The sequence below is a fragment of the Lagopus leucura genome, unplaced genomic scaffold (genome assembly GCF_019238085.1).
Source record: "Lagopus leucura isolate 7727_CA_CO unplaced genomic scaffold, USGS_WTPT01 Super-Scaffold_100002, whole genome shotgun sequence".
NCBI classification, from domain to species: Eukaryota; Metazoa; Chordata; class Aves; order Galliformes; family Phasianidae; genus Lagopus; species Lagopus leucura.
The window spans coordinates 12,146,747-12,164,444 of NW_024962263.1; the positions used below are offsets into that span (position 1 = coordinate 12,146,747).

The 17,698-nt window shown below is 41.5% G+C and overlaps 1 protein-coding gene across 2 annotated transcripts in view; it reads right to left on the reverse strand.

Annotated features, from left to right (window-relative positions):
• The window catches only part of GMDS (GDP-mannose 4,6-dehydratase), a 388,807-nt gene extending 371,531 nt beyond the window's left edge, over positions 1-17,276 (reverse strand). For both annotated transcript variants that reach the window (XM_042869259.1, XM_042869258.1), the window contains exon 1: positions 17,181-17,276. In XM_042869259.1, the coding sequence (XP_042725193.1) occupies positions 17,181-17,225 (45 nt within the window). In that variant the 5' untranslated portion in view covers positions 17,226-17,276. The remainder of the gene's footprint in view (positions 1-17,180) is intronic.
• Between the last annotated feature and the right edge of the window lie 422 nt (positions 17,277-17,698).

Sequence of the window (17,698 nt, forward strand, 5' to 3'; positions counted from 1 at the left end):
AGTTCTCTTTGTCAAAGTTGGCATAGCTAAAAATCTTCATAACATTTACTTTCCACAGTAATCAAAGCAATGCATACTTTTTGCAAACAAAATAATCATAAACACATACTGGTATTGTTCATCGACATTCAAGATTCTTAAAAAAAAAAAAAAAAGAAAAAAAAAAAAGGTTGCCACTAAGCCAAAGCAAGAGATTTGTTCTGCAACAACTCATTTGGTATCCACATCCAGCTCAAAGCAGAGAAGCAGAGAGCCGATGGGAAAGGAGATCTAAGGATAGCGTGGAGAAATCTAATATGCTGGAAATAAAATTATTTGCTTCTTACACAGACATCCTTCACTTAAGCTAAAAACGTCAAGTTTAGGTATGGCCAATGCCATTCTGCAAACACAGTCATGCATTCAGAAAGCACAGTGGGAAACATTTATTGGAGTACTGTCTTCAGCCACAGTAAGGAGATGCTCTTCAGAAGTCCACTCCTACATCAAGGAAGAGATGAAGCAAAGAAAAGTAATCTGAACAAGCAGTTTCTTACAAAGCATAACAAATATCTGAAGAACATTAATATTTGTGTGCATTTTACTGTATATTGTATCCTTAATGAATAGTAGAGTCTAGTTTTCTCGGTATTGCTGGATTTTTATTTGAAATAAAGTACTAAGTATGGAAGTTACCAGCTACTTGATTTTCTCTTAGAGAAAAAAGACCTCTATGCCACTCTTTGCTTTGTGCGAAGCGTGGATCTCCCAAGCCAAGGCAGCCAGCCTTGCTCCAGTGACTGCAGTCTGTTTCCTCCCTCTAGGTGGAGAGCTTTACTGTGTCACTAAAAGCACAGCTCTGTGCTGCAACTGGGATCAAGGGGAGAATGCATTACCACAGTATAATCAGCCTGTCAGAGTATTATTTCTCTCCATTTATCCACCTTGATCTATAAAAAAAAAAAAATAATCAGAAAACAGGAGTGGAGGTAGCACCATCATGGAATAAAATTCTACAAAAGCAGAACAGCCTTTAATGAGATTTCTACATCATGAACCTCTTGAACCATGCAGAGAGAACAGGAAAGTGGTAACCCTGTTTTGTTCAAAAGAGCTGTTTTCAGATTTTGAGCATGGACTTATTTCACATCCCAGAACCATTTTGCCCTCCTCCCACCTCAACAACTATTTAACTTCCTGCTCACATCACCATACATACAGTGTCTTCACCTACAACGTGACAAAATTTCCATGCCCATCTCAAACTTCAATATATTTGACTGCAGTTTTAAAGAGTATAAAGCTTAGTCCTCTTCCAACTCTGCTCCTCAAGAGGCCTGGACTCCAACAAGTTTCTTTTGCAGACATCCAGGAAAGCAGCATTCCACGAAGCACTTTGTCTATATAAAGTCTCATTAATATTGGTGATATGTGAACAGCTGGACTGGATGACCTTAGAGGTCTTTTCCAACCTTGGTGATGCTATGATCACTTAAGAACAAAAATATTACTCACTAGAAGTTTCAACTAATGTTCATAGTTCCAACTACTTCTGTCACGGAGTAATCACAGAAAATAGTTTAAAGGTAGAAGCCTAAAGAAAAAGTCACGTAGAACTGAAGTACTGAGAATGATAACAAAACAATGGTAATAAAAACAACCAAAGAATCAAGAAACAAGTCAGAATTAATTTAAATGACCACTGATAACTTCAAGCAATGTTATCTTTCACCCTCAGCCATTGCTTCAGAATCAGCAAGTTAATTCACGCCTTTCACCCCACATTATCTAGGCAAGGAAATTTATTTAACTGAAAAGCAAGCTTTCTTAGAAAAATATTGTTTGTGAACTGCACATATGAACTACAGGGCAGTAATACCAAAAACTTCACCTGTACTTCCTCCTTCTCCAGCATTGCTCCCTTCCCATCACCTTCTCTCCAACATCACTTTCCATTGAATTAGTCAGCCTTTTCCATGTAATTAATGAACTAAATGTGGAGAAATGTATTAACAAATGTGGCTGTATGCTGGAGTTTAATTCTGAAAGTCTGGTCTCTATGCTAATTAAGGAAATTCTTACAAAAATCTCTCAAAACCTAATAATTCCCAGCTAAATGTAGTTCAAATACTTCCCTAGCTAAACCATTTAAAGGTGTAACTACAAACCCATGCATGCTGCAGTATCCAGTATCTTTGAAATCCATAGTAAAGCATTTACAAATAAACCTCGCAGACTTTTTTCAGATGTCAGTAAGCTCAGGTAAGGACTGGAGAGAAAAAGAAGTGTATCATACCACACTGCTTCTTGATGGACATTTTTGAATAGCAGTCCCAAAGACTAAACAAAGATTTGTTTCTTTGTAGATGCCAGGTGCCACATAAAGTTGCTCACTTCAGGTTCTCCACAGGTCAAGATAACTACATCCCAGAGTATTACTGCATTAATCAGCACTACCTGGAAGAGGCACTGCACCAACTATCAGCCATGTTAAATTCAGGCTCAGTGATAACTGTAAAAGAAAACACAAAGTTTCCCAGCCTAATTTATAGACAGCATTTTACCAAGCTGTCTGAGGACTCACTATAGCACCTAAACTATTCCAGACTCAAGCCACGTACACAGTCACTTCTTTGTTCTCCCAACACTGCTACATAAACCAGAACCAAGAGGGAGCAATAGAAAGTATTGCAACAGGAACTCTGGTTTTGCACTCAGCCATCTATTCAGTTAAAAGCACATGACACTGTCAGTATATACACCAAGCAACAGCTGAGTAAAGTCTTTACTACTGTATGTGTATTCAGGCTTCCTTGCTGGTGTTTGAAACAGAAGCACACAGGCTTTTCCTCTTAGATCTGCTGTTAGTTCAGTGCTGGTGACAACACAGCTAACTTGAAGATCTCCTGCCAGCTGAGTACCAATGGCAGAACACAACAACTAGAGAGAAAAACATTTTGTTCAAGGAGACTGACAGTGGAAGCATTAGATCGAGTGAGGCTGCCCACTATCACAAACAGCTTCTTTTCTGATTCTCCCTGCCAGAAAAGCTGCACTTCAAGAATTAAAAGGAACGGACTTTTTTCACATATGGATTTTTATGACTAAAAACCTCAAAAGGAAAAAAGCCAAAAGGTCTCCCTGCAAAAATTAATCCTGGAATTAACATGATTCATTTGAAAACTTACCAAGTGTTGCCTTCTAAGAGTTATTACATACGAACACCTGTAAGGAGCCAACTATTTATAGTACCAATGAAACTGTCATACAAAAACAAAGAAGTGCTACTTGCAGTACTATGATTCAGGTTGTGTCAGCAGTTTGATTTTCACGGCTTTAGCACCCAGCTGTAAAAACTGCCTTCAGCAGAACCAAGCATATTGCTCCCATATCCATGGGGAGCAACGTTTCTGTTTTCACTGGGTGAAAGGCAAGGCTCAACTTTTTACATAATTTTAATACATAATTTCTGAATAATAATGTCCAAAATTTGCAATTCATTTTTGGATACAATCATTGCCAAACAGGACTACACCTTAAAAAGGCCATTTGATAAATATTGCAAGACAGAAAGTTGGTGGAGAGCAAGACATGGAGAAATAAGTAATTTTCAATTTTGGCACGTATTCTTCAAGAATTAGAGGCATACCAAAGAAGCTGTTCCAATACACAGTTCACAGCTATAGATCTTTGTAACTGGGCCAGTATGTGCTTAAGCACAGAGTAGAAGTAACAGACATAGTTTTGAATAGCTATCACTTGAGATTCTTCAAGAAAGGAAATAAATGCTATACACTGAGTGACTAGCTCCATGCAAAGTTAAAAGCACCACTCCAAATGACACTGGCACATCTGTTCTTCACAAGCATGAATTGACATTTTAACTCATCAAATATCAGGGATATACAGCTGAAAAGATGCTGCAATAATCATAGAATGACTTGGGTTTGAAGGGACCCCAAGGATCACCAATCTCTAACCCCCCTGCCACACGCAGGGCCACCAACCTCCCCATTCATTACTAGACCAGGCTGCCCAGGGCCCCATCCAGTCTGGCCTTGAACATCTCTAAGGATGGGGCATCCACAACCTCTCTGGGCAGCCTGTTCCAGCACCTCACCACCCTGTAAAGAGCTTCCCCCTGACATCCAACCTAAATCTTCCCTCCCTCAACTTAAAACCATTTCCCCTTGTCCCACTGTTATCTACCCTTTCAAAGAGTTGATTACCCTCTTGTTTGCAGTCTCTCTTTAGGTACTGGAAGGCCACAATGAGGTCACCCAGCAGCCTTCTTTTCACCAGGCTGAACAAGCCCAGCTCCATCAGCCTGTCTTTGTAGGGAGGTGCTCCATCCCTTAGTGGCTCTCCTCTGGACCCTCTCTAACAGCCCCCTGCCTTTCTTGTACCAGGGGCCCCTGATCTGGACACAGTAGTCCAGATGGGCCTCACAAGGGCAGAGTGTCTTTTAAATAAAAGGTACAGAGAAACTTGCAACAGAATAGAATTGTACTCCAAAAGAGGTTTTTCCAAGGGTATGTTGATGCATTGAGCACATCGCATGGATTCAGGATTTTATTCTACTTCATAGCTAGGTTTAATTATGGAAAATATTAGACACTGGCTTTAAAGGCTAGCAACTTTGAGTGTGAGGGAAGTCAGTAATGTCTTAGATAAATTCAATAATATATAGCAATTTAATTAAATGCTAAACTTTGATGGTGATCTCCTACCACCACCTCATTGTATATAAATACACTGTAGAGCTACATGTTTTTCCTCCACATACATAATGCCAAGGACAGTACAGTCCTACTGTAACAGTGGGAACAACAGTAAAGTAGCTTTTTCTCCTGTCTTTTTGTATGTTTTCCCATATTAAAATGAAGCTTCTTCTCAAGGATGTGAAACTATAAAGAATTAAGGCCTGACATACTCTACCCCTACTCTACCCCACCTGACATACTTACAGATTTACAAACCCTTCTCTCAGCCATGCTCCCCTCAGAATCCCAGGTATAAAAGAAGCCGTGAACTGTTAAGCTAATCTCAAAGCTTTGATTTGATCATTAACCAATGCTACTCCTATAAGCTTTTTAAAATTATTTTTGTCAGATCAATTAAAAAAAAAATTCATCAAAACCGTTGTCACTGGAACACAAGAACTAGTCAGGGTCAAGCCGGTGATATTTTTTTGCTCAGCATACTGAATCACTCAAAAGATTTTAGATCTTTGTTAAGAACATGGTCTTCTACCTCCTTCAAAAGGAATCTTCTTCCTTTACTTGATTTTTGGCCTCTTTCCCTACCATTCATAGCCACAAACTGACCTCATTCTGACCTTCAGTGCATAGGCCATACAAATATTGGCATCTACTGTTAATAACTATTGGAACATTTTGAGGGGAAAATGAACAATGTTATATTGAAATGTCAGCCTTGGTAAGCCAGCAGATAAAAGTCATCTAAACACTCCAGAAAGTTTTGGAGGGAAAATAACGACATTTTTGGCTACAACCACAATTCAATATTAAGATGAGAGCATACACATGATAGAGAGTAACTTAAGACCCATCATGAAGGCCAGGTAAGGTAGAAATCAAATATTATCATTACCTCAAAAAGAAAGACCAGAAAGTGTTCAAAGATCAGAAGATCAGGGATTGAGAGGTCAGCAGCAGCAGGGAAGCTGCAGTGGTATGCTGAGTGTTCAAGAGGCAGTCAGTCACTTACAAGCACCATTCCCCTCCAGACTGAGTCCAAAGCAGCAGTCCCACAGAAACAGTATCTGTAACAACACCCGGTGTCCCACATTCCCACCTTTTTATCTGTATAAACACACACATATGTGTGTATGTATATATATATATATACACACACACGCACTTAAAGCATAATCAGCCCTTTTTGTTACTATAAAAGAATCAAAGTAATTAAACTCATCCTCGCTCATTCTATTTAGTACTCCAAATAAAATAAATGCTGCTTAGGCAAATGAAATCATAAATAAGCACCACCAGTCAGGCACTCTAAGCACCTTTCACAGTCAGTAGAGCAGACATCCACATAGCCAACACGACTTAGAACACAACTCTTCCTATCGTAAGGTAGGCACATGGATCTGATCAAACAAGCCTATGATCTGAATGGGCTAGATGATTCTCTCACACCAAAGCAGCTGCCTAGACAGCTAGCTTAGTGTAGGCATAGTTAAGCAAGGATGTTCCTACTGAAAGTGACAGAATTCATCAACCAGTAACACAAGCTAGTACAAAGGAAATGAAACAGCAACAACTAAAGTTCACCATCACACTTCTTAAGTCACACAAAGTATTTCCAACAGCAACTCAACCTACTTCAGTGTCAAATCAAGCTGCGTGTCCACCTCTGCCAAGTGCCAATCACAATGTTAGTTCACTATTTAGACACTTTCATATTAAGAAAAGTATTTATAAACCATCAATAACTTAATTACTTTGCAAGTCTTCTTGTTTATTAAAATCAAAAATACATCAGTACTGCTCAGAGGACTCCAGTACTGTGATGGTTCTGGATGTTTTTCATTTGCCAAGTCTGTGTTACACTTTCCTTGAATCAGAATAACAGAAAGATGCAAGATACTGACAGGTGGTAAGAACCACCAGTGCACACGTATAACAAAGCTGACTTGCACTTCAAGTGTAATTAGCAGTCAGCATTTCCCCATCTACATTGCCTCCCAATTTCAAAAAGTATGATTTCTAGCACTGTTTAAACAGAATAGTGTAATGACAAAATGCTGAACAAATTTCATAAATAAAGTCACAGCAGAATATTTCTATAAGTATTTTTTAATGTCCTGATTGAATATTGCTCCAACATAACTGCAGAAGTACAAAAGTACAAGGAAATTAATAACAAATGCAGCAAATATTTTAGAGATAATCTGTATTGATACACGTATTTCATTCTTCACTAATGAGAAACTTGCAAATTAGTAAAGAAAAATCTTATCACTCTAACCTTAAATTTCAAAATAGAGAAGAACTTAACAGCTTCAGTGTTAGGAAAGGCAGCAATAAGAACACGTGAATATGATCTTCCATTTAATGCATAACATTGCATGCAGATCATTGCAGTAAACTTAAGAAATCAAATACCTGAAGAAAATCAGAGTTACTAATTTCCAGTCTTGGACCAGCTACAGTTATGACTATTTCTCTGAAATGGGCTAGAAAGGGCATAAACTACAGTTTAGCTGCTATTCCTTATGACTTTCTCGCCTTCACATCTTCAAGAACAACTACATAACTTCATTTCAGACTCAGAAACAAATGTGCCTATGCTACTGAGCCTACAGATCTACAACATACCCTCCACTGCTGTCTAAAGGGTAATCAGCATTCTGAAACTGCTCTCATCTTGTCTGAAATCACTGCAAACATTAGTAGAGGGAAATGAAACATTAATTTGAAAGCAATAGAGAGACTAAGTTCCACAAGAGCAGAACAGGCTTCTTGGGGTTCATCAAAACAGCACTTGATCAGGAATATTAACTCAACACTAGTAAAATAGCTTGTTGGCTGTTTTACTATATTGCTATATTACTTTATTATATTATTATATTTACTATATTTACTATATATGCTGCATTACATCAAAACTCTGATATGTCACAAAGCTATTGGCATGATCACACCATCTACAGGATGGAAGAACATCATATTCAGTATTCAAATCCAAAGACTTCTGTATATTCTTTATACTGTGCATGCTACCAGATTTCAATGGCATTTTAATTTCAGAAACAAACAGTGTGCTAAGTTTTGGCACAAAAATGTTGACAGACTACTACTGTATAATCATGGGAAAAAATTACACTAACTCAAAAACCACAATTATTTAGTTGTATAAAATCCAGAAAGCTTTGCCAGTGTTTTCAGCATTTGAAAAACAAACCTTCACCACATTAACGTTTCTGCTTTTGGAGAGCTACATGCAAGTTGAAGTAGTCAAAGACATTGGAGATAGAGAGTAGCTGTTCTTTGGGTTTCTAAAACAGAAATAGAAATCAAAAGGAGTGGATCACCACCAGCACAGTTCATGAAGACAGACGCTGCCATTGCACCCAAAGAAATCCCACATGCAAAAGATGATTAGAAAAAAGCAAGAGACACAGTAACAACATTACAGCATGCATGCCTGCAGCTTCACAAGTAGCAGCCTAAACAGACAGTTGTACCCTAAGTTCCAAAGCACCAGCAACCAAAACATGAAGATAGAGGCTACAGTAGCAGCTAGAATGGACTGCAGTGTATCAAGCAAGAAGCATAGAAGTCAGAAACAGGGCATATATAGGAGCACTAAATGTTCCCTGCCTGACTTCAGTCCTTCTAAACATATACTGTTCCATATACATTGGAAATGGCTTATTTACACTCATGAAATGGTAAATATGTTCCATTTACTTCTGGTATGGGTTCACACATTATTAAGTTGGAATGAGAATCTCCTACTGTTTTCACATTGCTAACTGATCTTCATTCAGCGCTTTGTTGGTTTTGTATTTTTGTTGCTTTGGCTTTGCTGTGTTTTAAGGCTTCCAGTGCAGCATGATGACATACTACCTCAAAATGCTTATAAATACCTAAGACAGTAGACCAGAGTGTATCTCTTAGCCACACATGCTTTTGTACCACCCTGGAAGGTGAAACTTTACAGACAGAATGTATCACATACATCACATGCAAAAGAACACCTCCTCAGAACATGAAATGCAAGAAAAAAAAGCCAAGTGGCATGCCTTTACATAGCTATGCAGGTGTCAGATATGCAGAGATACAGCATCTTCTCATTACAACAAAAGCACTTGACTAGACTTTCAATATAGCAATTTCCCCCCATTACACATTCAATTTCGCCACAGACTGTATGAACTTTTCTTTGAGAGAAATTTTCAAGCAGCAATAAATAGGTCAGGTGACAGCAAAAACTAGAGAACTCATTGAAAGTAACTGTATCTCACTACACTTAACAGTCAGATTTTTTCCCAGAGCAAGTATCTTTGCTTCCAATTATTTCAAATGTGTTCAAGCATATACTAATTGTACTGCGAGCTGTTTCAGGAGACTCCTTCCAAACCCAGAGATCTATAGCATTCCCCACCCAAGGCAAGTACCTTTTTGTAGGTGATTTATCTGTTGACTTTGACTAAGCATCAATACAAGGGTATTGCATCAATTTTTAACAGACTGATTTGACTGCATGATAACAGCTGTACTTTTATTCAATGCAATGAACTCTACTCCCAGTAGATGTCAAGTGCTATTCAATGGAACCTGTCACTGAACCAGCTTCAGCTAGCTCATAAAGTCAATGGACACATCCTGAGAAAGTTTGCTGTGAGATGACATACGAGTTGCAAAGCAAAACTCATTTCCCACAAGAAAAGAATACTTGAGGAAAGATTGCCTGACTGACGTCTACTGTGTATTTGTGAATAAACAAAAAGTGCTGCAATATTTACATTACATATGAGGAAGTTTAATTCTGCTTATTCTCATTCTGCTTAATGACACGTGTAAAAGGAATAGGTGACAAGACAAAACAGCTTACCATCAAGTTGCCAGGCTTTAAAAAATCTCATTATTGACTTAGACTGAGAAAAACTGTTTGCACCCTAGAAACAAAGACCTGTAGAGGCTTTTCTAATAACAGTTAGAAAACAAAAATGAGAGAACTCCACGCTTTCTCCTCACTATCCTATAGCCTTGCTAAGTTGAGCATTTTGTATATAACTGCACCCCCCAGCTTGTGTACATATAGAACTCAAAGGAATTCCTTAACTAAGGTCCTGGGAAAAAAAGAAAAAAAAAGGAAAAAACCATCAGTGAATTCATATGAAAGTAGATGAGAAAAATAAAGTCTTTCATTTTATTCATTGGTCTAAAAAGCAACCAAAGTAGCAAGAAGAGACTTAGATGAGAGAGAAAAATCAGATACACCTTCCATGATGCTGACTTGCTCTCATGTCATTGTTCATCAGCTGGTTCAAGGGAACTATACCTCCTCAAATGAGTTGCAGCATTATAGGAAGAGTAGCAGAACTGACAAGTTTGTAAGAACAGGTACTTAATCAGGACTCAAGCCTATACTCAAAAGCCTGAAGAGGCTGGGATGAAGTTGTTAGAAATCGTCAAGAGAAAAAGTACTTCTTGCCTCACCACCATAATACCATATCAAAGAATAAATAAAAGTATGTGCAAGTGCAAGACCATCTAACATTCTTCAGAGAAACAAGATGCGGGCCACAAGAAATAATGCTAGGATTAATACTTTTATCATAACTGCACTGAAAAAAATTTCCATGACTTCCTTGAATTATAGGAATCAGGATGGTAACCTTTAATGTGTTCTACACATACATCATCAAGCAGGCTTAAGTGCTCCATTTTCCTTGTCCACCCACACAGCTGTTTTCTAAGAAATTGACCCTCTTATGCAGAGAAATCAACAGCCAAATCAATAGGAAAGAGACAACCAGATGAGCAACAAGACCTAAGCTTAGTGGGAGAGCATGAAATCACAGGAAGAAGGTAGAAGAGTGCTCTCTTCAGTTTGAATAGGCTGTACGTATGTAGAGAAAAGGATGCTTCAATGCTACAGCCTCGTGAAATACAGAAATACGGCATGTTTACATTCAGTAGTCAGATTTTTCCATAGCAAGTCATTTCTCTTTCTATTATTTCAGATCTGTTCAGGTGTAGCAATGCAAGCTAGGGACTAGGAAACTCTCTTCAAAACCCAAAGATTTACAACATCCCACACCCAAGGCAAGTAACTTTTCTGATGGCTACCAGTCTTCATTTAGAAAATAAAACCAACAACAAAACTAAGTTATTCACAGCACCAGAAACCTTTACAAGAAGTACTGCTGGCAAAAATCAGCTTCCCAAACACAGATTGGGTACTAAGCCTCTATCTTTTCTGTATCATAGCACTGTTCTTACATACTAAATTCTAAATTTCCTGGTACATATTTAGTATTTTATCTACTTTCACATCAGGTATATATCACTGTATACAGTGACACTTAGTCTACTTACTGTTCACAATGTTTCTCAGTCCACATCCTGTGCATATCCTGCTCAAATACAAGGAATCAGATTGTACTGATCCTTGAGTCAACACCAGGAGCTGTGCTGCTTTACAGAACTTCCCTCTCCAGTAAGAAGCCCCAGAACAAACTGCACTGGCAGCCATAAACACAGATGTGCAAGGATGGAGGAAAAAAAAGAGAAGTTAACATGTACACCAAGATAGACATGAGCTAATCCTTTACCAGCCATACTTTGTGTCATAAATGTGTTGCAGCTCACCTGTGCTCAAATACCCTATTAACTGCACTACTCACCATTGCAGGTAATGGTATATAGCTGGATTCCACAGAGCAGGCACAGACCAGAAAGAACTAGAGCAGGTTGCTCAGGGTCAATTTCAGCTTGGTTTTGAGTACCTTTGAGAGTAACACTTCACTACCTCTCTTGACCATCTACTTCAAGGCTAGAACTCCCTCTCAATATTTAGAAGTATACAGGTCTCTCCTCAATTTCCAATTACCTTTCTTATATTTCAGTTTGAGTCCAAATTGGTATTCCTCCACCTCTGCATCCTCAAAAGTAAGAAAAGGATGTTCAACAGATCCTCACTCAGAACAATGCTTGGCTATTCAGTCACTAAAATAGAGAGCAACCTACTTTCAGCCAAGACCACGTTTGTCTCAACGGAAAGGCAGCACAGCTTACATGTAGCCTTACCTGTAGCCCATGCAGCTCCAGTGAAATCTAGTCTATTCCTACGCAGAAAAGCAATCCTTCAGGTTCTACCCTTCACCTGGCAAAGGACTGTCTTCTCTCTGAAGAGCATGCTACAACATCTCTACACTTGCCTTCCAGGCACATACATACTGCCAAATGACAAAGAGTTCCATTGGATCAAAACACTTAACAAAACATTAAGAAGTTGTCTAATACTCTCCTCTAAAAGTCTCCTCCAAGGACCAACACTGCTTGAGCCACTGCATGTGAAAGAGTTCTATAGTCACTCTTGTACCAAATAAATGAAGCAGTGATCCTCACTCATATCACTGGTTGTTTGCCCCACAGTCTGTCCTGCTTAGTGTATTCGTAACAGTCAGATCTTAAGTCTTACCTCAATTCACAACCGTGAAGCCTGCCTTCTCAGTGATCCTTTTTCCTCCCAGAATGTTAGTCTTTAACAAATCCTGAACTACTAACACCTGCATAGCATGCATATGTATATGGATCCAGTATGCATGCTGATTAAACTTCCAGGCTCTGCCTCTGTCCTAGCACTATCTTCTCTCTACATCAAGTAAAACAAAGAAAATATTCTTGCACTTACACATGCATGCTAACTTCACAGTTATATTTACACTTATGATAGCAATCCCAAGAACTTTCAACCAAAATCCAAGTTTTGAAAGAAGTGTCAGAACTGTACAAAAGAGCTCTTGTTTACAAGACAGAAACAACTAATTTGTCTATAATTAACAAAAGCATCTGGTCATGTATTTGCATATGAGTTCTAACGTACTGCTTCATTTTAAACTTAGCTTTAGAAGTTAAACAACTTTCCTGCTGGTCTACAAACAATCTTATCATCCTTCCAAGTAAAGCAGCACAGTGCCAGAAAAGACAGATACTACTCAAGGCTTATTAATCCAGTGACAGAGGGCAAAAATGGAACTTGAACATATAACACAGTAGTTGGACTCAGCCAGACTGTGTCTTGGTATTTCTCCAAGAAATTCAACATCCACTCTTACAAGCATCAGTGTACAGAAAGACAATCAGACTGATTGCACTGCAATCAGACCTTCCAGAGTTATTTAAGTGCATCTTTAGAAGATACTTAGTCACAGTGCCTAGAAAACAAAGCTGTCAACAAGCACAGCTTTAGTAGCACTTCAGCTTCCCCTTAACAAGAGAAGACAGGAGGTGAAGACGAGCATATTTAGTAGTAAAATTGTCAGTTATACTGGTGTTTGATTTAAAAAAAAAAAATAATAATTTAGAGAGTAATTCTTCTAAGCACCAAAGTCCAAAAAGTCCACCAAATCCACTTTGTATTGTGGAAAAATTTTTCAGGTCACATTTAGTTAAAAATAATTCTAACACACATTCTAACAGGCTCATGTTTCAACAAAAATTTCATTTCCTTAAATGAAGAAAAAAGTGCAGTGCATTACTCAGAAGTAGCTTACCAGCCAACCAATACCTGTGTGACACTTGAGAAGTTTTATCCATCCAAACACAGCAATTGCCTCAATCTAGAACCGACATTATCAGAACAGTGAAGTGTGGTTTACCCCAGTGCTGTAGTGTGAGAAGGAGATAAGGAAATCTCAGCACAGCAACAAGAGTGTACACCACCAGTGGCAGCATGTCAAAGGTCTCTTATCAGCAGTACAAGCGATAGAATGGCACCGATTTCACCTTAGCCCGTTACTAAATGCAGAACATGCAGAAATTAATTTATATACTACACAGTGGCTAGATTCTAGCCCTTGCCAACAGAAAGCCTTTTGCATCCTGACCATATGGAATCCATTAGTATTCATGGCTTTATGTGTCTTGTACCCACCTCTTGCTATCTGGCCAAAGGTCACCATCAGTTTATCAGTCAGCACATTCACCCTACAGACACCTGTACTTCTAACAGCTTGCACCTAGAAGAGAAGCAAGCCACATGAAGTGCCTTTGCTAACTGGTGTAGTTCAGCAGGAATATGTGAGCTTCTACTCACTATACAGAAGAGCACGTGCAGGCAGCACATCCACTTCTGGCACCCTCCAGTCTTAAGAGTTGCATTAGAGGTCTATAAACTACAAGATACAGCTGTGCCATATTTCCATGGCACACCTCAGTTAAAAGCTGCATCACTGGACAATTCCAGCCAGAATTCATAGAACCATCTGTCCTACCTCAGTTCAACTCTTTCTCCACAGGATAAACAGGACAAAATCCCATCTTTTGTCAGTGGAAAAGATGAACAGTTGAGATGTTCATACCTACACAGGAGTTCTGAAAAACATGAGGTGTCTGATTCCAATGCTATGATCAGTTATGCCTGAAACAGCATCATCTCAAGTCAGGAGGTGCTACTACAGTTCAAGCAGCACCTTGCTGAGCCTCAGAGTACTCAACTGTACCAATTCACTGTAGCAGAAGGGTCACAGTCTGAATAAGATTAGTTATCCATCTAGTGCTGTTCTACACTTTCCTCACCCAAAAGGATCCAAGCCTTTACTTCCTTCCCTGCAAGAGTATCAATTCCAAGAAAGAATGCAAAACAGACCAACTCTATTTAGCCGAGAAATTAAAGTTTACCATCCAGAAAAGACAAAGCCTAAGCTCATTTCCACTCTGTAAAATGCACAAATGCATTTGTACGTTTTATGTGTGATAATTAAGCTTAAAAACAGACAGCACTAAGGGATTCTCACGGAAGGCGGATGTGCAAGTTGGCCTGTTCTCATATAAGGAAGGAACAGAATCCAGGTGCCCCATTTCTGGGTGAGGCTTTTCCAAATAAAAGCAGTTATAAAAAAAAAAATTATAAAGAAAAGGAATAAGATAGGAGGGCAAGGGACAAATATTTAGTCAACTTCCTCTTAAATTTTATCTAAGAACAGAAAACAGACCAGGATTCCTAGTGGTAGAGCCCAGTGATGGAACAATATAGGACTTGGAGCCTACTCTCCACATAAAACTTTCATCCTAAGCCAAGAGTTTGTCCTGTTTCATCACCAAGGCTAACTTTTAGGTACCCTAGACTTTTGCTAGATCCGACTTCCTGCATGTTTGAACACCAAGTAATATGACCAAGGATAGATTAAGATGGAAGAATTACATTGAAAGTAGAATCACACAATCATTATGGTAGGAAAAGACCTCTCAGATCACCTACTCCAATTACCTACCAGTCCCCACCATGCCCACTAATCATGTCCCTCAGTGCCACATCTACATATTGCTTGAATACCAACCAGGGAAAGTGACTCCACCACCTCCGTGGGCAGCCTGTGCCACTGCCTCACCACTCCTGAGGACAAGTTCTTTCTAGTAACCAACCTGAACCTGCCCTGCAAGGGAGCAGGGAAAGCTATCACACAGAACACTACACCATGCAAATCAGAACATTACAGCTAGAGGCCTCTAACTTACTATCCTTCATGAAAAGCAGCATACTTCTGTCAATGGATTAGAAAACGTTTCACACCAAGCAGTCCTTCGAAAAGCTCTGGATTTTTGTATTTTTGCTAAAAAAAATGAACACAGAAAAAACGTTAGCATGAAACGACCATTTTTTTCCTCTTCTCAGATACTGTTACAACTCCTTGTCAGTCCGCTGCTCAGATCAGTAATGTATCAAAAGGGATGACACTGAAAAGTGTTTTAAGAATACCCGAGGACAGACAATGAGCTGAAGTAAGACAGGCAGATGACCACTGAATGCACAGTCCACATATGGTAACGGATGAGAAATGCTACGACACTACTGCCACAGTTTATTCCCTCACAAAAATCAGGTGGCTCTACATTGTAAAGTAGCACCGTGTTTGTTTTCACCTGTACTTTCCTGCAGTGCTCATCACCTTCTGAACAATTCACAGCAGTGCCTCACAAATGGATTGGCAAGCACTCCAGGAAGTGCCACAGTTGAAGAAAAAGTCCTTCCATGCACGAAGTTGCCACTAAGTGCCAGCCATAAAGGGAAAAAAAAAGCAAAAACAATCACCAACAAATGGTTCCACTAATTCTAAGACAATTATCAATGCATACCATCCAACACGACCTACTTAACAGGTTCTACGCATCACAAACAATACACCCTATGAGTAGATGGCACTCAGCACATTCAAAGAGATAACCCATGTGCAAGCAAAGTGGTTTTTCCAGGCAGCATGCAACATCTACACTGCAAAGTAAAGTGTTCCTCATATATCATCAAACAAGTCCACAACTTCATTTAGCACAACTTGCCAACAAAGCAGACCTCTGTATGGACAAACCAACCAACAGAGCATCCGAGTTGGCGGTGTAGTGGGGAAAGCTACAAGCTCTGTACATCAACACTTCTGCAGGTCTTCCCAAGTTAAAACTCACCATCAGCACATCATTTCTCTCCAGCGGAGAAGCTGCTGCAAAGGAAATGCTTCTCTTTCCATGTGGCCCTTCTCCAGCACCTTCTGCTGAAAGTATGAGGACTGAAAGCATCATTATCTCTATTGTTAACACAATCAAAAACATAGAGACTCTAACAAACCCTCTGTGAGTGTGACAGAGCACTGAAACAGGCTGCCCAGAGAGGTTGTGGAGTCTCCTCTACAGACATCCAAGACCTGCCTGGACAATTCCCTGCGAAACCCTGTAGCGAACCCGCTTTAACAGGGGGTTGGACTGGATGATCTCCAGAGGTCCTTTCCCCTACCTATACGGTTGGACACGAACACAAAACGCAAAAAGGAGATGCCTGTGTCACCCACTCAGGCCTGGGCTGAAAGCGCACACACTGATCATGAGACTGACCGCCTTGTGTCAGAGGAGCAGGTGACAGCGTGCTGCTCTGTGTGGCAGCCCTGCTGATGGGGAGCCTTGCCACAGGCTGCCTTAACACTCCACATCTTCAGCCCATGAGATGGAAGCACTGCACGTTTTCTTTCACAGACTCAGCTCCTTCTTTGCTGAAGGTCACGTCACATTTCACTTCAACAGAGGGCAAGCTGATGCCTTAACGAGTCCAGATGAAGATGACTACAGGCGGAAGAGCGATGTACCGCTGCTAGAGATACCCGCAGAAAGCATCCCTAAGCCCAGAGCGCACTCACGAGCAGCAGCAGCACACACACACACCCCCCTCACCCGGCGGCGGCCCGCCCGGCCCCTGCGCGCCCGGAGGCTCTGCGGTGCAGCCCGGCATCGCCCTGACAGCGCCCGCTGCAACAGGAAGTGCGGGCGCCACGCACCGCCGCACCACAACGCGCTCCGGGCACCTCGCGGGGCACTTCGCGGGACCGCCGGGCCCCACGTTCACGGCTGGGGCTGCAGCCCGCGGGAGCCCGCGGGGCCGCATCCCCCCCCGCGTCCCGCATGCTCTGCCGGGTGCCGGTAGGGCTCGGCCCCCCTCGGCCCGCTCCTTACCTGCCCGGTGATGCCGGTGATGAGAGCCACCTTCTTGTCGCCCATCTCCCCGCCGCCGTCGTCGTCTCCCGGGGCCGCGGCTCCGGCACACGCTCCCGCCGCTGGCTGCGCCACGCTGCCGGCGGGGAAGGCGGCGGTCCAGGTGCGGAGGTAGCTCGGGGCGGAGGCGCGACCGCCGCCGCCCGAGGGCAGGGCCAGGGCGCCGGGGGCGGGCACCGAGATGAGGACGGCCGCCGCCCCGAGCGCGGCTCGCACATGGGTTGCCGGCAGCCGGCGGCTACCTCTGCCCCGGGGGCATCGCCCCGCCCGCCGCTCCCGGCGCAGCCGTCCCGCCCTGAGGCGGCCGCAGGTGCGGCCCCAGCGCCGCCGCCGGCTCGGCCCCCGCCCGCGCGCGCGCTAACGGGGGGAACTGCAGGCGCGCGCCCCGTTTTTTCCCACCCCTCCCCTCGCCTCGCCCCGCCCGGCTCCGCTCTGCAGCCAATCGGGAGCCTCGGCGCTTCCTTAAAGGGTTAGGAGAC